The sequence below is a fragment of the Martes martes genome (assembly GCF_963455335.1).
Source record: "Martes martes genome assembly, chromosome: 6".
In the NCBI taxonomy this organism is placed as follows: Eukaryota; Metazoa; Chordata; class Mammalia; order Carnivora; family Mustelidae; genus Martes; species Martes martes.
The window spans coordinates 85,396,703-85,421,141 of NC_137893.1; the positions used below are offsets into that span (position 1 = coordinate 85,396,703).

A 24,439-nucleotide genomic window follows, 5' to 3' on the forward strand; every position below is an offset into this window, starting at 1 on the left:
CTGGACTGAATGGGGAAAGGAAAAATAAAAGGGGCCTCAACTCTGGGCACCTGGGTGGCTCAGTTAGTTAAGTGTCTGACTCTTGACTTCAGCTCAGGTCATGATCTCAGGTTGTGAGATTGAGCCTTACATTGGGCTCTGTGCTGAGCGTGGAGCCTCCTTAAGACTCTCTCCCCGCCCCCACCTCCTCCTTGCTTGCTCTCTCTCTTTCTCTCTGTCTCTCAAAAAAGAGGGGCCCTAGACTCATGAGTATGATAAAATAAAGAAATATGGTAAACTCACCTCTATACCCGAGGTTTAAAGGAATAAAAAGATGTCTTGTGTACTGTATGTTAGAATAATTGCAAAAGTACCTAAAATTGGAGTCTTATACTCGAGATTCTGAGAAGTGATTAGATTTTGCATATATTATGTAGAACTACCAGCAGAATGCTGATGGTGAAAGATGAGGGGGTCAAGAATCACTCCTAGTTTTGATTTAAACAACTGGGTAGAGAATAGAACTATTTACAGAGGAGAAGGGCTACAGAAAGAATGAGTTTTATTGACGGGGGCCAAAAATTAGGAGCTCTGTTCTGATCATGTGATTTTTGAGATGCCCACTAGACACACAAATGGAGTTGTCTGACACTGAGGTTCCCTAAAGGCAGGGACTTTACCTGATTACATCACTGCCAGATTCCCAGCATGCAGAGCAGAATCTAGAACATACTACCTCATCGATAAATATATGTTGAATGAGAGAATGAAGGAAGGTAAACAAGGCAGTTGGATTTATGGTTCTGGAGCTCAGGAGAGAGGTCAGAGAGAAAAAGATTTGGAATTTGTCAGCATATAGACGGCATTGAAGTCAAGATAACAGATGAGAGAACCATCTAAGAAGAAAGTGTAGAGAAAGAAAATCTAAGGCCGGGGCTCTGAGTACTTTAATGTGTCAAGAGGAAATGGTTAACTGAGAGAGGTCAAGGAAGATGAGGAAAAGAACTTTACCTGTACTTAGTATTTGCGTGATAAATCCTTAAAAAACGCAACCTACTCTTAAGAAACATGAAATATATAGAAAAATGTATAAAACATGAACATATAGTTTAGTAAGTCTCTTCAAATAGACATAGATTATTTCCAGCTCCCCCAAAGACTCCCGCATGCCCCTTCTCCATCACAACTCTCCATTCTCTCAAGGTAACCACGATGTAGACTTTTATACAAACCGTTTCTTTCTCACCATACTTGTACCATCTAAGGAAGTACCCCTTATTAACATAGTTCAATTTTGCCTGCTTTTGAACTTCATTTAAATGGACCCATAGACTATGTTCCCATTTTGGTGTCTGGCTTCTTTTTCTCAATATGGTATTTTGAGACTCACCCGTGTTGCAGGTAGTCTACTCATTTTCCTTTACTGTGCTGGGTTCCGTTGTATTGTATTGGTGGAAATTAGGATTGTTTCCATTTGGTGCTATTACAAATAATGCATCTGGGGACATTTTTCTACCAGGTTCTTGGAGCACATGAATATGCCTTTCTATTAGGAGCTGAACTGCTAGGTTATAGGGTTTGTGTACTTTACATTTTAGTCAGTCACACCAATCTGGTTTCCAAAGTGTTGTTCCAAGAATACATTCAGCAGAAGAATGGGATATCCCATTAAGCCACATCCTCACCAACACTGGGCACCATTAGCCTCTTTAATGTTAGCCATTCTGGTGGATATATAACGGTATCTCACTTTGGTTTTCATTTTTGTTTCTCTGAATGCTAATGAACTTGAGTATGCTCACATGTTGATTCACTGTTTCAGTTTGCTCCTTTGTGACTTGCTTGTATGTTCTCACCTCTATTTCTCTTGCATTGCCTGTCTTTTTAAAATATTGATTTACAGGAGCTTTTTGCATATTCTGGATGTAATTTCTTTGTTGATTATGTTGTTGTAAATTTCTTTTCCCACGCTAAGCCTTGCCTCTTCACTCTCTTATTAGTCTTTTAATGGTTAGAAATACTTAATTTTAGTATATCTGGTATATATTTTTCTGTTTCTTTTATTTCAACCTTTCTATGTCATTATGTGTCAGATTTATCTCTTATAAACAACAGATAACTGGAATTTTTAATCTCTAGTCTGAAGAGCTCTGTATTTTAACAGGCAAATGAATAATTTGATTATTGTGATTGTTGCTATATTTTGACTTATCCTACTGTCTTTGTATGGTAGGATGTATCCTACCATCTTTCATTAGCCATACTTTTTTTTTGGTCTTTTTTTCTTTTTTGCTTTTTAAAAATGCATTTTTATATTTCTGATTGGTTTGAAAATTATCTATTCTATTTTTAGTCTTTACCTTTTCTAACATGATTACCTAAGTGAAAATCTAACCCTACATATTAGGCTTTATTTTCGAGCCCTTCTGACTTGCATCTTCTATATTACAGCTATGGAGAATTTTGGCTCCTCATTTTTATTCCCATTCCTGTTACTCATTATGATAATTTTGCAACCAGTGCTGATTTAGATTTACCAATATGTGTACTGGTTGTTAGAAGGAGGGCAACCCATTCCTTATGATGGGGCAAGCCTAGGAAACCTATGGGTGGCAAAGACTGGAAGACCTGGTGGAGGAAGATGGGGTTGTTTTCTTCTTATCTTATCTATGCTCAGAATGAAATAAGAAGCATCATTAGCTAAGGGGACGCAGGTCATCAGCTGAGGGGAGGGTATGGCAAGTTTGGGACCTTTGAAGAAAGGGGAAGGGATGTGAAGTAGTTGCCTTGAAGAGTGGGAAAAGAAATGTGTGATCCTAATACATGTGTTCAGCCTCCCCCACTAGATTGTAAGCCCATTAAAATAAGAAACAGGTCATCTAAGGCTCTGTGTCCTTCCTAGCACCTAGCAGACACTACATGTTTGTTGATGATGATAAACGTAATTTAATCTCAGAAGACTTGAGTTTTATGTGCCTGGGGTCATAGTCATCTAAAACAGAGTAGACTGGATTGAATTTTCACTGACCCCAGAGCACAACTTGGAAATCAGCTATACTTTTTTTTTTTTTTAACAACACTTTTTATTAGCTTAAAAAAATTACTTGGACTTTTTCTAAAAAGTAGAGTTCAAGGAGAGTCCTGATCTAGTGGGTTTGTCTTTGTTTTATTGAAACTGCCTTACTTTAAGGTGGCAGGAACACCACAGTTTGCTGGCTCAGTAAAGGGGATTTCTAAGAGACCTCTTTGCCCTCCACATCAGACCCAAAGCTGGCTCTCTGGATCGCAGCTCAAAGTGGCTTGTGGGCAAAGAGGGGGAGAGGAAGAGAGCCTGTTGCTCAAACTGTTGCACCTTCAAGACCTCAAGGTGGACAGTTCCTCCCTCTGACCTGAATCTGTCTTTCCCCTCTTCTACTTCTTCCCTATTCCCGCCCCACACCGGCCCCCCCACCTCCCCATATTCAGGGCAATAGAAGACTAGTTGGCAGACCCCAACCGCCTCTCGGAATGCTACAGTTCTCCATCCTCTGGGCCTGGGCCCCACCTGGGGAAGCCCATCTGGGCTTAATTACTGCCCTAAATGAAAAGTCATCCTACCATTTTCCATTCTTTGGCCCCTGGGCAGCTTTTCCTCATTCCCTGCGGCCCCCGCCAGCCTCCACTTCTTTCTTTCTGTCTCTCTCCTAACTCCCCTTAGGGCTGCTCCACCTTCAATGGCTCCAGCTCTCTGACCACTGGGCAGCCTTGTCCCTTTCTCCCCCGACTGTACACTTCCCCCTGCACTCCCTTCAGCCTCCTGTCTCATCAGTTCCTTCCCCTCACCTGTTTCAGATGGCCTGTCAGTAACCAGAGAGGTGAGTTTGGGTCTCTGGCTGTAAGGACATGGGGTTACCAGGAAACGCTACTGAAGAAAGCCGCAGAAAGCACCATGGAACCCACATGCTGCCTTCCCCTACCTCGGTCTCTGCTTCAGTCCTACCTTCTGACCTGCTGACCTAACCTCCTTGTGGCTACTTTACCCTGATGTCCAGTGGCGAGTCTCTCTTCCTGCTTTGAGCCTGCTTGTATTTTGCTTATTTTTATTTCCTCTGGCTCTTACCTTAGTGGACTTTGCACTATGGTTTGTTATGTAATTGACTCATTCCCCCCCACCCCCCGGGGGGGTCACAAGCTCCTTGGAGGAAAGAACCGTAGGTGACTCATCCTTGCCTTCTATTCCAGTTCTAAGCTCCATGCCTAGTGCACAGGAGTTAACTAGGATAGAACAGGGTGGGTGGGGGGTTTGGTGGGGGGTGAGGACAGAAGAGAGAACCAGCACACAGGACATTTCAGAGTGATCACTGGACCTAAAAAGAGCTGGGAGAAGGATACGGAAGGAAGATGCTAGAGAAAGTGTAAACCACTGAAGTAAAGCACAGTCCCCACCTCTTTTCACATCGAGTCCTCTGAGTGATTCAGACGTCCTGCCTGCACTTCTGTTCCTCCTGTCTTCCCATTATTTCCCTTCCTGCTGAGAAAATTGCTCTGTTAGACACAGAAGTCATTGCCTCAAATCTGGCTCCTAGGCATTCAGCATTCTTTTTTTTTCCCCCTCTTCATAATAAGTCTATTCACACCAAGTATATATTTGTTCTCTTGCTGTTACATTACAGATAATCAATTCATATGGAATGAGAAAAGGGTGTCTTCAGGCAAACAATAAGACAGTTGGATACATTTGCTTCTTGTGGCCAGGGACATAACTTAATTAATAGAGGGAGCTCTCCAGCTCTGGGTGGAAGGGGAGATGATTGTTAAGTTTTCCTGGCCTTGTAGGGTGCACGGTGCTGCTGTGAGCCACCCCGAGCACAGCACATTCCTGGCATGAACCTTGTTTTGGGGGCGAAGGGAGGCCATGGAATTGCCCAGATCCTTTCTCATGTGTGTGGTTATGGCCTCCTCTCTGCAGGGTGTTCCCATTCATCTTCAACAGTGGGATGGAGGGTCATGAGTTAGTGGAGCAGAGAGTGGGCTTACAAGACTGGCTCTCTCTCATCACTGTTAGCAAGTGCCTTTGGTCTCCAAGAGAGGCTTAGGCTCCACTGTTTTTGTGTATGCGGCCTCTCTCTTTTCTTCATATTTGTGCTAATTATTTCTATCAGTGGTTTTCTTAAGGTCCTTTCAAACCCAACATAAAAATCTATTAAAATGGAAATAAGCTGACCCTTCCTTCCTTATATTTTCATTTAGATGTTCATCACTTTTATTTCTTCTGTTTTCTCTCCCGTCTAGGTCTGGTTCAGTGAGAAGATGTTTGAACCGTCGTTCTGTTTTTATACCGGATATAAAATCCCCTTGTGCAAAACCCTGGATCAGTATTTTGAGTACATCCAGTCACTGCCATCCCTAGATAACCCCGAAGTCTTTGGGCTGCACCCTAATGCTGATATCACGTAAGTTCCTGACATTTTTTAATTTTAAGGGATCATTTGTAACTCAGCCTGGCACAGGCTGTGCATTTCATTTTCTCTCTTAATTTCTCTCCTTTTCCTTCTTTTTATTTTGCTGTGAAAAATAATGTCACTTCCTGTCTCCCAATTACATCTTTGTCATATCTTGGCCTGCTCTCCCCTCACTAAATCCTGATGCTCCAGAGTTTATGACAATGTTAAAGCTCTGATTTATGCATTGATTATTTCTCTTCTGTCATGTCATAAAACCAGCTGGTGTTATTGGTATTGATGCTTTCTACTGATAAGGCAATAGCCTCCCAGCTCCTTGCCTCTTACCTTAAAAAAATCCATTAAAAGTAATGGTCATAAACAGAGTCTAAGGAGGATAGAGAGAGGGGATGAGGAATTGTGCTCCTCCTCGATCCTCTCTCTTGTGACAAATGTGCCTTTATTTGTTCATTTGCTTCCTTCTGTCACTAACACGCATGGTGGGCACAGAGCATGGAGGAAAGGCTGTGGGTTTCAGCTCAACGTGACGCCCCTGCTCTGGTCACTGAGGTAAGAGATGATGAGCAAAGAGACAAGAAATGCATCCAAATCCCAAGTCCCTTCTTGGAGCCATCCTTTGAAAGAAGGATCCTGGAAACAAGTCTATCTGGTTCCACAGAGAGGGCACCAAGAAGCCCCAACTGAGATTCTCCTGCAGATAGTCATTGCCTCTGGCCCATTGAAGAAAGACCATGGAGTTCGTGTCTAGGAGAGTGGTTTGGGGGGATGGAAGAGACCAAGATGCCTCTGGCAGATTTTAAGCTGTGACAACCCATTGAGAAGGAATGGGGTGTGCCTTTCTCCTAGTCACTCACCAGCTGCTGCAATTTTAACAACTCTGAAAAGTGGCAAGGACACTTCTCACCTTCTTCTTCTCTGGCCTTGCGCAGCCTCCATGGAGTCCCAGCGAACTTGTCTCTCTACCCCTGAATATACATGCCCTTCACCCGTCACGTGAGGCTTGGCTACCTGGCCTCTTTGTTACCCATACTGATGCTAAATTGTCCAAATCCTCTGATCTCTCCTGTGCTCAGAGATCATCTTCAAAGACGTGGGCAGGACCCAGAAGAACCACGAAGGGCTAACACTTGTTTCAGGCCTCATGATGGAATCGTGATGGCTCTGGTGGTTATTTGAAGAGGCCCTCATAAGTTAGCTGAAAACAGGAAAGAGGTGAAGAAAAAAGGTTGCTCAGGGATCCATTTGGAATCAACTCAAACATTATCTGAAAGAAAGAACACAGAGAAATAGTTTTGCTTTAGCTGAAACTTCAAAAATCTGAGGCAGACCATGTCACTCCTCTGTTCAGAAGCCTCCTAAATCTCCTGTCTCACTCCAAGTCAAGGTCAAAGGCCGACAGTGACCTCTAGGTGAACTTCAAGGCCCACTAAGACCATCTGCCCCCACCTCTCGGCCTGGTCTCCTCTGCCCTTGCCCTCCCTCACTGTCCAGCTCCAGCTCCCACTAGCTTCCTGTTACTCAGGCCAGATGGCTCCCCCCATGGGATACTTGCTCCTTCTGGAACATCCCTTCCCCCCAGATATCATTGTGGCTCACCTTTCCACCTTTTCTGGTCTTTACTTAAACTCTACCTTTTCAATGATGTCTTTCCTCGCTGCCCTGTTTGAAAATTACCGACCACTCCCCAGCCCTCACCCCAGACTCCATCCTCTTTGCCTGCTCTTTTCTTTAGATTGTATCTCCAATTGGTATATTCTGTATTCGCTTATTTGCTATCATCCATCTACCATCACTAATCATAAGCACCTTCATGTCTGAAACTTAGATCTGCTTTTCCTGCTGCTCTATCTCCATTGCTACACAGGGCCTGATGCTCAGGGACTACTTGACAGACGTGCCAGCCACGCTAAGTTCTTCTGGGTTACGGAGAATCTGACGAATGGGAATAGTCTATAGAAACAGCTCATGAGTTCATGTGGGTGGGTAGGAAAACGGCCAATGTTTTAAGGCACTTATACATCAGTGCTTGAAGCAACTCACATATGAGGACACTGAACTTTGATTTCCTCCTTGGCAGGAGCCCAAGGAGACATGACAGCCAGTTCCTAGAGAACTGGATGCTGTTGAGCACCATAGGATTTGGCTGGGGAGTGTGAAAGCAGGGTTGAACTCATCTCATCCTGACTTACCCATAGGACCCTAGCAGTTTTGGTCATCAGCCCTCAAGAAAGACAAGCCAGAACTAGCAAAGGCCCAGAGAAGTACAACTAAAATGTAACCTAGATGGCAGGCAGTGTTGAGACAAACTGTTTTTTTCCCTTGACTCTTTATTTTGAACTATTATAAAGCCTCAGAAAAGTACAGTGAACACCATATACCCTTCACCCAGAGTCATCAATTGTTAACATTTTGTACCATTTTGCTTTTTCTCTTTCTATATTTATTCTTTGTGTATTTATAGATCTACAGTTATGTCCATATGGAACTGTATCTGTTTCTCTTTGTGTGTGTATGTAGGATTATAGTCCCTCTCAATGGATAGAACTAGGAAATAAGTAGTCTGTAACATGTCATGAGCTAATACTAATAACTCCAATTGCAAAGGTATACCTCATGTCTCTTCTTTGTCATCCCTCATTCTAATATCGATATCTCCTTTCTCCCATGGTAAGAGTTCTGGTTCCCAGTAAGTTCAATATTGACTCATTTGTTCTAAATCACTCCACCGATACCACTACCAACCACAAATGTATTAAGTGGAGGTCAAGATTTCTTTGCAGTTCTTTTTGTCCCTAGACTACATCCCACTGAGGTTGTACAGAGTGCTTTATTCAAAAATCACTCAGATTGTTTTTTCTGTGTGGTTATGCTATCAATTGATAGATAGGTGCATTTATTTATTTATATTCTTACTACATTTAGTTTTTGTCCATCTTTGTTGATTGTCTTAAATACATGAAATGTGGACATGGCTTGGAAATCCTGACTGTATAACGGAGTATTCTCACACCCTTCCAGCCCACTTTCCTCTTCCATTATGGACAACCAAACGCATTAGTTTCTGGGTTGCCTTCCCTGTTTTTTTAAAAAAAATTTTAAAAATTTACAGAGAGAGGGCATGCACATGAGTCGGGAGTGGAGGTGGGTAGAAGGAGAGAAAGAATCTTCAAGCAGACTCCAGAGCTCAGGGCCCGATGCAGGGCTCAACCCCACGACACTGAGATCATGACTTGAGCTGAAACCAAGAGTCAGATGCTCAACTGACTGAGCCACCCAGGTGCCCCTTCCCTGTTTCTTTTTGCTGAAACATAAATACATATATAGTCTTATTACCTTTCTTTTTCTTACATAAAGTTGCCATAACTTACATATATATAATTTTATGTCTTGTCTTTTTCAGTTAAAAATGTATCCTGTGTAACATCTTGGTGGCTCAGTCGGTTAAGTGTCTGACTCTTGATTTTGGCTCAGATCACGATCTCAGAGTTGTGAGATTGAGGCCTGAGTTGGATTCCTTGCTGTGGAGCCTGCCTAAGATTCTCTCTTTCCTTCCCCCCCTGCTCCTCTCCCTGCTTGCGTGCTCACCCTCTCTCTCTAAAAGATAAATCAGTAAACAAAATCTTTAAAAAATGTATCCCGTAATCACTCCATATGTTACCGTGTCTTTCTCACAATTTTTTTTACAGTGGCATGTGCCTCCATTGTTAATTTGTATCATAGTTTATCATCTGTTCTCCTATGGGTAGGCATTTAGGATGTTTCCAGAATTTTGCTATCCCAAATAATTCCTCAATTACTCTCATGGTTATGGATTCTCATGTTGTTGGAGATGTATTTTCAGGGTAAATGACTGTGGGTAGGGGTTGCTAGATCAGGAATTAGTGAACATTGCCAGGTCCCCTTCCACAGGGCTGTGCTGCTTTGCGTTCTCAACAATGGGATGGGGCCCTTCCTTCACAGCCTCATCAGCAGAGTATTGGTGAAGCTTTTGAATTTTCACCAATAAGACAACTGAGAAATGGTATCTCAGCACAGTTTGAATTTGTTTTCTCTTATTTTGAGTGAAATTGAGTACATTTCCTTACACTTGGGGGCTGTTTGAACTAAGACCATCTTGGAGACCCTATGGATGAATCCAGATGTGGACTGATGCAGGCCCAAGATCAGGGATGATGAGGGGATGGAGAGGGTAGAGCGAAAACTGTAGGACATGTCCCAAAGGAGACTGGTGGGATTTAGTAAGTTTAGAGCAATGGCTGAGAACCTTATGTAGTTTTCATCCACTTATTGCTTCTGCCTGCGGGGTCGAGAGCACAGTGAGCCTTCTGTGTCTTTTGGTAGCTCTCTTTACTGCTCTGTCCAAAGGCTTCTATGCCATCGCTGGCTGGCATGCTTTAGATGCCACAGCTATCTTTTCCCAAAATAGAGTGTCAGGATCTTGCAATCTCTCATCGCACCGTGTAAGATCAAGTAGAAAGTTGCTAGAACTCTGCCTCCAGTCTGCTAGACAACTAGGTAGCCTGTAGGACCCGTGACCCTTCTCCTCTGATCTCTCTTCATGCTTAACTTCCCACCTGGTCTGTCCTTGGGTCTTCCCCGCCCACTCCTGCTCTCTTCTTCCTGGGGACATTGGTCCATTTTTTGGTTCTTGTTCAGGCAGTAGGCTCTGTTGTGCAGCTCTGCGTTTCGTCATTTTCTCCCCTTGACTCTGGTATTTCTGAAAACTGGAATCCTAGGCATTCGAGCCCGCCTTCCTGGAGAGCGGTTCCAACCCCTCGCTGTTCCCCCACCAGCCACCAGGAGGCAGTAAGCAATTGCAGATGAAATTTCTCAGCTAAAACCTACCCCTGGTCCTCTCCCAACAACGCCCTTCCCATTCCAGCAAGAAATGACTCTCCAAGTTGTGTGAGATGAAAAGAAGGAATCAAAGCTTCCCCTGACATTTCTGGTCTGGAAGCTGGGATGATGGGGAGTTTGGAACAGAAGTGCATTTGAAGGGGAGTTGCAGAGTCCAGTTTGGGTGTGTTGAATTGGGAGAGACAGAAGGATGTTTCTGAGTGGGGAGAGAAACATGGATTGGAGCCCAGGTGAGAAGTTTCAATGTATTTGTACAGAGATAACACTTGAAGCCATGAGAAGGGGCAGACTCTCTAAGATAACAGTGAGAAATCTGTGCGGATGTCCCCAGCTAGAAGAATCCTTATTAATTTATCTGACGTGCACCCTGTTCAATAGCACTCTTCCAGATAGGTTCTTGGGCTGTAATTGGGCCATGGTGGAGAACTCTACGCCCCTGCTTCTAGAATCTGCCCTCTGAAGTTAGCATTCATAAATTTGAGAGGAGGGAGAGATTTGTGAAAGGGGATCATGAGTGTTTGTCTTCCTTAAGAAGGCACAATCCCTAGAAAGGGGGTGAAGGTGGGATATACAGCTGAATAAATGTTTTAAAACAAGTAAAATCTCTCCGAAGAGCTTAGATAGTTTGGCGACAGACACCATAAAAATGCATAGTTTATTCACATTTTATTATCTAGATTTATAAGGTACCAAGGACTCTGGAAATGCAACTATCTCAATGTCAAAAACAGTTATTTATCTTCACTCTTTTTCTCATTAACCATTATGCATATTTTTCTACCTTCTGAAATTTATCAAATGTTCTATTACAACTTTTATATTCATTTCTATGCAGGATGAATTTAATTATATTCCTTTTAGTATTAGCTGAGATTGGAGTTTCAGGTTTTTATTAAAAATGTATTCTCGTCCTTATCTCATGTGCAAAGATGTATATAAATCTAAGCTGATTTGGGTGTGATCATGCACCAGGATCTCATTAGATGGTTAATTGTTTATTTATAGACAGTCCTGTTTTTCATTTGTCTTGCATTTTTATTACGCATGACCTTGACTCTGCTACCCAACAGAGGCGACCTGGGCAAGCAGCCCCAAACCACCACACTACATTACCAACATGCGCTTCTTCCCATATTTACTCCAAAGAGAGATTTTTCTTCTAGAGGTAACTTAGGACCAAAGCTCATGGAGTATTATAGTTCTTGTTCTTCATCTCAGAGCATTTATAGAGACTGTGTTCCTGAAAGCCAAAAAGGCTTTTGAGGCATATAGAGATATTCATGGTTCTCCATTATAGCTAGCTAACCAGGGTTCTGCCTTTCCTATCTCCACAAACATAAAATCGCATGGTAGATAAAGAAATGTGAGCTAGATAGCCCTGGCATTCTGCACCTAATAAAATGTGTGGCAGAGAGGTGATCTGGAGAGCTTGTGCAGGTCTTAGACAAAATGGGTCAGCTTTTCAGAAAGCTTCTTCCCCACGTCCATGTCTGGAGGATTCTTTTCAGATCACCTCATAAAAAAATAAAATCACCACCAAGAAGATGATTTCCTAGGTGAGACCTAGCAGGACTAGCATGTCCATTGACCCCTTCCTGGAGCAGTGGTGAATACAGCTCACTCCGGCCAACAGCAGAATGGTCATGCCTGCAGCAGTGTGCACTTTTGGCACTCAGCCCCTGGTGCAGAGCAGGTTTCCAGAGAGGCAAGGAGCTGGTGGCAAGCCGAGAACTCCTGAGAGTCCCAGATTTGGGGTCTTTACCCTTTTTTATTTGTAGTTAGTACAGGTAGGAAGAATGAACTCTGATTTTCTTTGTATGAATGGAAACTTACGGTGGTTTTCTTTTCTTTAAACTTTAAGGATCTGTGCTTAAATATCATAATAAAAGCAGGGTTTCTTTACCCTCAAATGATGTCTTTCTGATCCTCCTGTGTTTTGAGGAGCACATAAATTTACATATATGTTTCCCTTTGTGTGGGGAAAGGTGCCAGAACCAGGTAAATAGTGATAATGGCAATGTACTATATACATTTAGCATGAAAAGAAAAAATTAAATTTTCATGCCCTTTAAATATTGGAGAATTGCTCTCCTTTATATTTGAGGGTTAATAAAATTCAAGCCAATTGGCCTGAATTCAACAAACATTGAGAACTTACTTTCTAGCCAACTCAGGATACAGAGATTAGTAAGACACAATCCTTGCCCTTGGAGATCATCATGTACTAGGGAAAATAAATGGATGACAAATAGTTATGTAATACGGTATGACAGACTTTAAAATCAGGCTTATATAGAGCATGTGCACACACACACACACACACACACACACACACACACACTGCTATGAGAACAAAGACGAAGAAGCAATAAATTCCAATTTAGGAATTAAAGTAAGCTAGTGAGAGGGGCCACCTCTGAGCTGTGTGCCTTAGTGGATGTGCAGCAGTTCTCAGGTAAGAGAAGGGGCAGGGAGGAAGGGACTGCAGTACTGGGGACAAGAAGGACAGTGCAAGGAAAGAGGAAGAGAGGAAGCAGTAAGTGTGTATACATGTTGTATACATGAGTATACATGAGTATACATGAGTATACATGAGTCACCGAGTTGTACACCTTAAATATATACAATTGAAAAAAATTAAGAATAAAATAATTTGGCACATTGAAAAGAAAAGGCATAGATTAGGGCACATACATGAAGGAACAGTCCAGGGGGAGGGGCATGAAGATGTTAGTGTGTGCTGTGTGCGAGGAGGAGACTATCTCTGACCTTAGTAGGTCAGCAGCTGGGTGAAGACATTGATGTTCAAGGAGATGGGACAGATGGGGCAAAGGGAGAATGAAAGCAGTGAGTTGAGTGTTGGGGTTGTTTGGTTTAAGAAGCAGAGAGCCTAGAAGTCAGCGGAAATGTGAATATGTGGAGATTAGGATAAAGTTGGAGGTTTCATGCAACCCAGCCTTGCCTGGTGGTTCTCAGCCCTTGGTAGGATGACCGTGACAGTGACACCTACATCTTTAATGTAGCACTCTGCCCTCATTGACTGCCATTACTGTATCTAATGCTAGCATGAGATCATGGAGTAATATACATCACAGAAATGTATCTGTGTGAGAATTGTATATAATAACATATGGATCCTTGACTTTTGATGACTTCATTTTATTGTCACATCAGCTGTTTTCCTAGGGTTTCCCCTTGGAGTTATCTGTATCTTCCTTGGAATTTAGATGACTTTTAAAAACTGAGATAGCACCATACTTCAAAATTCAGGAATGAGTTGCAAATGCCTTTTGTCCCATTTTACTAGACTATTCTATTACCTGTGTATATGCTCAATTTTGTGTGTGCTTGATGTGTTCATCTTTCAACTTTTTACATAAATGTATTTGGGGATATTCTAAAACCCCAACATCTGAGTAGAGGTTTCTCACCAAAAAATAATGAAAACTAAATTTAAAATTCTCTATAAAATTATGCAAATCCAATTTTCTTTTCTTTTTTTACTATTTTATTTATTTGCCAGAGAGAGAGAGAGTACACACAAGCAGGCAGAGAGGCAGGCAGAGGCAGTGAGAGAAGCAGGCTCCCCGCCGAGCAAGGAGCCCGATGCGGGACTCGATCCCAGGAACCCAGGATCACGACCTGAGCCGAAGGCAGTGGCTTAACCAACTGAGCCACCCAGGCGTCCCTCAATTTTATTTTTTTAAAAAGACCTTATTTATTCATTTGAGAGAGAGAGAGACAGAGAGTTGGGAGGGGGGAGCACAGGGAGAGGGATAAGCAGACTCCATGCTGGGTGTGGAGTCGATCCCACTACCCTGAGATCATGACCTGATCCAAAATCAGAAGTCGGCTGCTTAGTGACTGAGTCACTAAGGCGCCCCATACAAAATCAATTTTTCATTTAATTTTATTAAAAATCAGCTTTTACCTTATTGGCCCTTATTATGAAACTTATATGTTTAAAGATAATGAGTCGATACCCCAACTCTGGTTGGGTTACAAACATTTCCTGGGTTTGACCCTCATCATCACTGTATCCAATGAAAGTCCAGCTTATTAGAGCATAGTGGCAGATACATTTACCTTAGCCATGACTTTTGGAAAGGATCCAGTTCTTTGGGTATATTTGGGTTTGGGTCCAGATGTAGTAATCTACCTGCTAACCAAACGAAAATGCTGAAGACAGATAATCTCCAACATTTTTCAGCTGATTCCCTATATGAATGAAAGACTAGCTGAATAGAATTCCCTGTTGTGGACACAAAATGTGGCTTTTTCATAAAGAAGCCTGGATAATTTTAGCTGTAGCTCCTTAGGATTTTGTTAGTTAGTGAGATAATCTGCACAATTCGCAGCTAGAGATGAGAAGAGAAAGGTGTAATTCTTTCTGTACACTGTGAGGGAAGGCAGAAGGGGGCCTTTCTGGTGGGGCACAAAGATTACTTGGGATTTGTAAGATGTGTTTCAGTGGATCTCAAACATTTGTCACTGATGGGTCTTTGTTGAGTCCTTGGTGGGCTTTGTATCTGGGGGCTTATTTTTTCTTTATTTTTCAAAAGAAAATTGCCTTAATCCTCTTCATTATAAAAAATCATACTTTCTCATTGAGAAAAACAAACAACACAGAAAACAGAAAGCAGAAAGTTGTTACCGCAAATACTCATCATACAAAAATCTCACTCTCAAAATACCATTCTAGATTTTTTTTATGCTTATATGCACAATATTTACAACAAAAAATTAGATTGTACCATGGTAAGATTTTTGTAACATGCTATTTTTTTATTGAAGTATATATAGTTGAGACACAATGTTATATTCGTTTCAGAAGTACAACATAGTGATTTGACAACTCTATACATTATGCCATGCGTACTGTAGCTATGATTTGTCCTCATACAACACTATAAAATTCTATTGACGATATTCACATGCTATACCTTTCATTCCTGTGACTTATTTATCCCACAACTGGAAGCTTGTACCTCCCATTCTTCACCCAATTTGCCCATCCTCCCACCTCCCTCTGATCTGACAACCACTAGTTTGTTGTCTGTTTTATGGGTCTATTTCTGCTTTTTTTGTTTTTTCACTTGGTTTGCTTTTTATATTCCACATATAAGTGAAATATGGTATTTTTCTTTCTCTGTCCAACTTACTTGGCTTAGCATAATGCCCTCCAGGTCCATCCATGTTGTTGCAAATGACAATATCTCATTCTTTTTTATGGGTGAATAATGCTGCAATTTACATTGTTATGCTTGTTAATTGCAATGTTAATTGCAGCATTATTTACAATGTCTAAGATGTAGAAGCAACTTAACGGACCATGATTGATGAAAGGATAAAGAAGATGTGGCATATATATACAATGGAGTATTACTCAGTCATAAAACAGAATGTACCATGCTATTTCATTCAATAATCTCAATTCAGTAACTTCACCTTACCAATGCATACAGAGCCACATCACATTTTTACTGGCTGTATACATATTTAGAGAGCTTTACTAGGATTTATTACTACAGCTATCATTATAAACAGTCTTGTATGTACATCTTTGGACACTTGCTACTTTAAAAAACTGATTTGTTAAATGTTAAATATGAGAGTATTTATAACATGTGTGTAAAATATAAAATGTTGCTCTTTTTGCATCACCATATCCACATTTTGCTCCATCTTCCTTGTCTTTTCAATGAAGGGAATTCTAAAGGATAGTCTTCAGAAAGGATAATTATTGTGGTGGAAGGTTTGAGGTATAGAAAAGGATGGGTAAATTTAATAAGTATTATAGCATAGAACAATAATTTTAATTGTGAGCTTATTAAAAAACAAAGATAGAATTAAAATGCTGAAATGCCAGGAGGGAAGTGACTGTAGTTAAAGTTACCTAAGAGTCTTTGATTGAGAGGAGGGTAAAAATGTTCATTTTATACTTAATTAAAAATGGATGTTAAAATTTCTAGGATAAAGAGTAAAAAAATAGAAATAGTATATAACTTCTAAACTAGCACAGAAGTGAAAACAGAATTTAAAAACCTCATATTCAGCAATAAGTCAAAGACAGGCAAACTTCTCAAAAGTTAAAAACGGATCTTAGGACATTGAAAAAATAAAATTACATTTTTTAAAAAAGGAAAAAAAAAGTTAAAAATAGAACTACCCTCCTACCCAGCAATCACACTATGAGTATTTACCCAAAGGATACAAAAATAGTAATACAAAGGAGCACGTGCACCCCATTGTTTATAGCAGCAATGTCCATAGTAGCCAAATATGGAAAGAACGTACATGTCCGTCAATAGATAAATAGATTAGGAAGATGTGTGTGTGTGTGCGTGTGTGTGTGTATGTTACACACACACACACACACATATATACACACACCCACATACACAATGGAATATTACTCAGCCATCAAATAGAATGAAATCTTGCTATTTGCAATGATGTGGATGGAACTAGAGGGTATTCTGCTAAGCAAAGTAAGTCATTCAGAAAAAGACAAATACCATATGGTTTAAGAAACAAAACAGAGCATCAGAGGGGTGGGGAAGGAAAAATAAGATGAAAACAGAGAGGGAGGCAAACCATAAGAGACTCTTAACTATAGGAAACAAACTGAGGGTTGCTGGAGGGGAGGTGGTTGGGGGGATAGGGTACTTGGGTGATGGAGATCAAGGAGGGCACATGATGTAATGAGCACTGAGTGATATATCCAACAGATGAATCATTAAATTTTACCCCTGAGAGAAATCAGAGAGGGAGACGAACTGTGAGAGACTGTGGACCCTGGGAAACAAACTGAGGGTTTCAGAGGGGAGGGGGTGACAGGGTGATGGGTACTAAGGAGGGCACATGTTGTGATGAGCCCTGGGTGTTATACTCAACTAATGAATCATTGAACAATACATCAAAAAGTAATGATGTACTAACATACATACAGTGGCTAACTGAACATAATTAATTAAATAAATAAATAAAAAGTAAAAAGTAAAAAAAAAAAAATTCCCCTGAAACTAATAATATACTATATGTTAACTAATTGAATTTAAATAAAAAAATTTTTTTAAGTTTTATTGACTTATAATTTGTCTATCATAAACCATAAATTCATTCATTTTAAGTGGTCAATTCAATGATTTTTACTGTTTATAGACTTGTGACTATCACCACCATCTAATTTTAAAATATTTCCATCACCCCTCAAAAGAATTATCCATTTGTAATCAATTTCCATTATCACCCCCAGCCTCACGCAACTGATAATTTGCTTTCTCTATAGATTTGCCTTTCTGGACATTTCCTATATCTAAAATCATATACCAGCTGGTCTTCTGTGGATGGATTCTTTTACTTAGTATAATGTTTTAGAAGCTCACTCATGTTGTAAAGTGTACCAGTACTTCATTGTTTTTATTGCCAAACAATATTCCAATATATGAATGTACCACATTTTGTTTATCCATTTAGAAATTGATGAACATTTGGGTGGTTTCTGGGTTTTGCTGCTATGAACATTCACGTACAAGACTTTGTGTAGATATGGCTTTTCATTTCTCTTGAATAGATAACTAGAAATATAGTTATTGAATCATATGATCATTCTTAACATTTTAAGAAATTGCCAGATTGTTTTCCAAACTGGCTGTACCACTTTACAGTACCCTCCAAAAATGTATGAGGGTTGGGTTTTTCTCCATACTCTTTCCAATGCTTGTTACTGTCTGTTTTTTATTCTAATCATTCTTGTAGGTGTGAAGTGGCATCTCAGTTGCAATTTTAATTTGCATTTTTTCTATAAATGATGAGCATCTTTTCATGTGTTTATTGGCCATTAATATAGCTTTTTTGTGAAATATCTATTTAAATCTTTTGCCTTGCCTTCATTATTGAAAGATAATTTTGCTTGGTATACAATTCTTGGTTTGTAGTTATTTTATCCTAACATATGCAACACACTTTTCCATTTTTTTCTGGCTTCCATCACTACTATTGAGGATTGGCCATCAGTCTTCTTGTCATTTCTTTCTAGATAATCTGTCTTTCTCTCTGGTTGCTTTTAAAATACTTGCTTTGTTTTTGGTGTTTTACAGTTTCATTGTGATACGTCTCCCTCTGGATTTCTATTTATTTGTTGGTTGGTTTGTTCATCCTACATAGGAGGTACAGAATTTCCTGAACTGCAGGATTCAACTCTTTCATCAACCCCTAGTCATTATTTCATCACTTATTTCTTTTTTATTCTCTCTCTCCTATCTTTCTGAAGCTGTCCTGAGATATATGTTAGAACTCATCACTCTATCCTGTATATTTTTTAACCTCTCTTTCATATTTTCCATTTGTTTTCCTCTACAGCATTTTACATGATGTCTTCAGATCTATTTTCCAGTTTCCTAATTCTTTACTTGGCCAAATCTAATCTGCTGTTTGACTCATTGTTAACTTTTATGGTAGGCAGAATAATGAATCCCAAAGATAGGCACATCCTAATCCCCAAAACCTGTATATATTTTATCTTTTGTGACACAAAGGACTTTACAGATATTCTTAAGGGTAAGGACCTAGGGATGGGAACGTTATCATAGATTATCAATTGGCCCAATTTAATCACATAAACCAGTGGGATATGGAGGCAGAAGTATAAGGTAGAGAGATGAAATGCAAGCAGGAGAAAAAAATTCAAAGTGAGGGGCACCTGGGTGACTCAGTGGGTTAAATCCTCTGCCTTCGGCTCGGGTCATGGTCTCAGGGTCCTGGGATCAAGCCCCACATCGGGCTCTTTGCTCAGCAAGAGCTTCCTTCCTCCTCTCTCTCTGCCTACCTCTCTGCCTACTTGTGATCTCTCTCTCTCTGTCAAATAAATAAAATCTTAAAAAAAAAATTCAAAGTGAGAGAAGGACTTGACCTGCCACTGTCATGAATAGCTACCAAGGAATTGGGGTTCTCAGTAAGAAAGTAGATTCTGCCAACAGCTCAAGTGATCAAGGAAATGGATCTTAACCAATCGCTTACAGAGAGGAACTCAGCCTTGCTGACATTTTTATTTTAGCCCAGTGAGACCTATGTCAGACTTATTAACTACAGAACTGTAAGATAATAAATTTATGTTGTTTTAAGACACTTACTTTTTTAAAAGATTTTATTTATTTAGAGAGAGGGCACAAGTAGGAGGAGGGGCAGAAGGAGAGGGAGAGAAAGAATCTCAAGCAGACTCCTTGTCCTGTGACCCTGACATCATGAGCTGAACTGAAATCAAGAGTCAGGCTTAACTGACTGAGTCACTCAGGCACCCCAAGACAGTTATTTTGTGATAATTTGTTATAGCAGCAATAAAAAACTAATGCAGTTTTTCAATTTTGATATTTTTTCAAATTTTCAAAAGTTCTATTTGGCTCTTTTTCACATATGCTACTCATGTTTAGACTTTCCTGTCTCATACTTATATTTTCAATAATGCTTTTTTAAAATTCCCTGATATAGTAAAAACATCTATTTAATGTGCATCTGAAAATTTATTATCTGTGATCTTTGCAGGTCTGGTTCTGCTTTGTGCTGTTTCTACTGGCTCTTGCTCAGAATAAGAGCTCTTGCTTTGTTTCTTTTTGAGGTTTTTTTTTTTTAACTTTTGACTGTGAACTCATGTCTTTTGGAAGTTAACTGTTGGATTCTTTGAGACCTGGTTGTAGGCACATTATTCCAGGAAAGGTGTGTGTTGGTTCGACCAGCTGCCACCTGAAATTTCCTAGAAACACCTTAAAATAAATTTCTAGTTTGAGGATTTTAAATTCATATGGTTAATATGAATGAATATTAATTAATACAATAAACATGGTGAATTTGCAGGAAGAGGCAGTTCAAGTTAACCGCATAGGAAGTTCTTGAACTAAACTCCTCCCACAGACACACCAAATCTACAGCTACATATGGAACAGTTCCTTCCGCTGCTCCATAGTGAAGTATAAAAGGACTACATCAAGATGGGTAGGAGAAGCAGAAATGTCATCTCACCCAAATTCCTCACCCCTGGCACAGTGACATATAATTGGGAGGGATCTCATAAATGCAGAACTTCTCTTTGAGAGGCAAAGGGATTGTGACCCACATCAGGAACTTCTACCCTTGGGACCTGTAACAGAGAGTCAAACCCCCAAAATGTCTGGCTTTGAAAACCAGTGGGGCTTATATCTAAGAGATAATACCAAAGGGCTGTAGGGAATTAAGATCCTGCTTTTACAGGGTTCATGAGCAGACTCACTCATCCCTGGGACTCAGAGCAAAAGCAGCAGCTTGAAAAGCACTTAGAGCATTTCTGAAGGAGATTCATTTGCTAATCTTAAGGTATCTGCTGGAGGGGCAGAAACTTGTTGGGACTCTTGCTAGGGATGGAGGTACTGGTGGGCACCAGTTTTGTGTTCTCCCTCTGTCTTACTAGAGCCTATGGGAGTGTCCCAACCCCAATGGCTCCTGTGGCCCTGCTAAAGCCAGAAGACACATGGGCTCACACAGAGGTCCTTGCATGTCCCTTGCATGCCTTGGCCTGATAGCAGGGTCGGGGAGGATGCATTTCTGGTCCCCAGAGGACTGAAATAATTGGAGAAACAGTTCTCAACAGGTTGCCACCGCCAAGGCATGGTACACACAGTGGACTAAAACACAACCTCAATCTTCCTGTGAAAATGCTTATCTATATATTTGCTATCATCTTAAAATAGACTTTTTCTTTGAAGATTTTATTTATTTGACAGACAGAGATCACAAGTAGGCAGAGAGGCAGGCAGAGAGAGAGGGAAGCAGGCTCCCTGCTGAGCAGAAAGCTGGATGCAGAGCTTGATCCCAGGACTCTGAGATGACCTGAGCCGAAGGCAGAGGCTCAACCCACTGAGCCACCCAGGCACCCCTTAAAATAGACTGTTATATTTATAAGTTGTTATATGTGAGCCTCATGGTAACAAAGCAAAAGTCTATCATAGATACAGAAAAGATAATAGGAAAGGAATCGAACACTAGAGAAAGTCATCAAACCACAAGAGAAGAGAAGGAGAAGAGAAAAGAAACAGAAAAGAACAAAGAACAGCCAGAAAACAATGAACAAGATAACAATGAGCACGTACTTGGTAATAATTACTTCAAATGTAAATTTGCTAAATTCTCCAATCAAAATTATAGAGTGGCTGAATGGATTTAAAAAACAAACAAACAAACAAACCAAAAATGAAGACCCATGCTGCCTACAAGAGACTCACTTCACATGTAAGGACATGCACAGACTGAAAGTGAAGGAATGAAAAGTGAGGTTTTATGCAAATGGAAACGGAAAGAAAACTTGGGTAGTTATATCAGACAAAATACACTTTTAAACAAAGACTGCAATAAAAGACAAAGATGGTCATTAAATAATGATAAAGGGTCAATTCAACAAGAAGATACAACATTTGTAAATATTTGTGCACCCAACATGGGAGCACCTAAATTTATAAAGCAAATACTAACAGACCAAAGGGGAGAAATTGACAGCAGTGCAACAATAGTACAATAGTAAAATATAATACAATAACAGTAGGGGACTTTAATATCCTACTGACTCTCACATTCATGCACACACACCATCTGTGTTTCTAGACCCAGGCACTTCAAGACAAAAACTAAGTGTGTGCCTCTCAGAGCATCTGGTTGACCCAGAAGAGATCTAGAGAGTGAGAATAAAAGCAAGGAAGAGACACAGACAGATTACTGTTTTAAAGCATCCTGTTCTTTTCTTCCACAACATGTATTAAAGTAGTATTGACAAATGCTTCCTTCTTCCACTAGATAGTGAGGGGCCCTAAGGCAGGTATCTGTTTATCACCATATTATAGCACCTAGCTCTGTGCCTGGTACACAGTAAATCTTAATTGGATACATAGATTTTAAAGATGGGTGGATACCTTTAGACAGGTGCAGCAGATGGATGCCAATAGATTATTTTGGAAGTCATAAAGTGGGAAAGTGAGAAAAAAACAGAAAATACCAAAGACATTTTAGTAATGTATAATTCACAGAGGAAATATGAGTGATTTTCTTTGATCTAACAAACTGTCATGTTAATTATAGATTCTCATGGCCAGTCTATAACTGGGCAGAATAAAAGGAGATGTGTTTGTTGCCCAGCACGAGGTTTGTAGTGACAAGCAAAATTGGATAGTACTATTTTGGGTTACTGAGGACATTTGTGGAATCTCTTTCCCTGAGGATGGGGAGAGCCTTTCATTTCTGTGATGTTCTTGATGTTTTGTTAGGAGGCAGTAGGATATGGATCTCTAGTTTTTTCACCCCTTTGGGTTGATGGTAAAGTTTCCTTTTTTCCCCCCCGTCTTTTTTCTATCTGGCTTTAAGTGATCTTATTCCAGTTCATTTTAGCTTTGATAATTATCTCTGAACATACATTTCCCTGCTACATTCTGAACAGTTCACTCTTTTATCAGGTATCAGAGTAACACTGCTTCTGCTGTTCTTGAAACAATTACCAACATTCAACCCAAAGAGAGTGTAGGGGGTGTGGGAGAGACCCGGGAAGCCATCGTTTATAGATTATCTGAAGATATGCTGAGCAAACTGCCTCCTGATTATATTCCTCATGAGGTAAGCTACACCCTTTGCGCCCTGGTATGTACAGGGCTATCTTTGGGTTCTACAAAGCCTAGCATGTCCTGGGACAGCAGATTTCATTCTCTCCCTGCTCTATTCATTTCCGCTTCCTTTGCAACTCTTTTCTTTTAACCTTGTGGTTTCTTCCTTGCCTCATCTCAAGTACCTTGCAAACTATGATCTGCACTTTTCTTGATGCCTTTCTTCATCCGCCTCCTACTCTATGTTCTGTTTCATTGCCTTTTCTCTACCCTTCCCCCATCTTTGGATTCCTCTGTCTTTGGATCCCCAGACATCTTACCCTTCTAGGCTGGAAATGTCTCTCCACTTCTCTTACCCACGCCTGCTTTGTCCATTCTTTAACTCACCCCTTATTTTTGTCCTCTGCTCCCCCCTTTTAGTCTCTCAGTCCACCCAGCCAGGAAAGCAAGCCATTTAAATGAATTCACTCCCCATGTGGATGGCAATAATTTTCTATTTCTTGAACCTCCCAGCTGTTTGCTTATTGACCTAAGCCGGTTTTTCTCAAAATATTTTTAACCTCAAGACCCCTTTACAAAATGACTGAGGACCCCGAATAGCTTTTATTTATGTGGGTTATAACTACTGATATTTAATATAGTAGGAGTTTAAACTGACACATTTCAAAAATATGTATTAATTATTATAAAGTAACAGTAAAAAACCCTACTACATGTTAACACAAATAATATTTTTATTTAAAAAAAATTATGTTTTCCAAGACAAAAAAAAACATCATGAGAATAGTGGGATTGTTTTACATTTTTGCAAATCTCTTTCAGGCCCGTTTAATAGAAGGTAGGTAGATTTTCATATCTGCTTCTGCATTTGATCTGTTGTGATCCCACATGTCACGTAGCTCTGGAAGACTTCTCTGTATACTCCTGAGAGAGGAAGAGTTAAAAAGTCAAGTGATGTCTTAGGATTACTATGAAAAACATTCAACTTTGTGGACTCCCTGAAAGCCTCTCTGCGCCTGAGGGGATCTTTGAGAACAGCTGATCTTAAAAAAAAAAAAAAAAGAAAGAAAGAAAAGAAAAGAAATCCTTAATTGTGGTAAAACTTCTGGGTGGTTGAAATTTCTGTGAAAGGTCCTCTTTCTTGGTCTTTCTTGGTCTCCTTCTTCATGCAAGAAGACAGGGTTGTGTCCTCTGGCCATCTAGGACCTCCTCTCTCTTGCTCTCAGCCTCCACTCCTCACTGCTGACAGTCAGAGTCCCAGATGGGGCTGAGTCAAGGGTAGCTCTTCAACCAAGAAGGGACAAGCTAACGCCCTAGTACCAGTGTAACTGTAACTGGTCTTGTGTCTACCCTGACTTGCTTCCCCAAGTCTGGGAAAAATGAGCTTGTTTGCTGGGAGCCCCGAGGCTGCTTGAGCTACAGGCCTCCCAGTGCAATGAGTACCCTCAACAATAAAAAACATTTTCTGGCTTCTTAAAATGGTTTTTGCTTCTGTTATGTAAATAGGTACCAAGGCATTTGGCCAAGATACTGAAATCCATTGCTTCA

The 24,439-nt window shown here is 40.4% G+C and overlaps 1 protein-coding gene across 2 annotated transcripts in view; it reads left to right on the forward strand.

The window, feature by feature from the left end:
* Positions 1 to 24,439, forward strand: part of DNAH8 (dynein axonemal heavy chain 8) — a gene marked incomplete at its 3' end in the record, with an annotated part of 317,468 nt that overhangs the window by 265,823 nt on the left and 27,206 nt on the right. For both annotated transcript variants that reach the window (XM_080806629.1, XM_080806628.1), the window contains exons 84-85: positions 5,251 to 5,411; positions 22,748 to 22,904. In XM_080806629.1, coding sequence (XP_080662755.1) covers positions 5,251 to 5,411; positions 22,748 to 22,904 — 318 coding nt within the window. The remainder of the gene's footprint in view (positions 1 to 5,250; positions 5,412 to 22,747; positions 22,905 to 24,439) is intronic.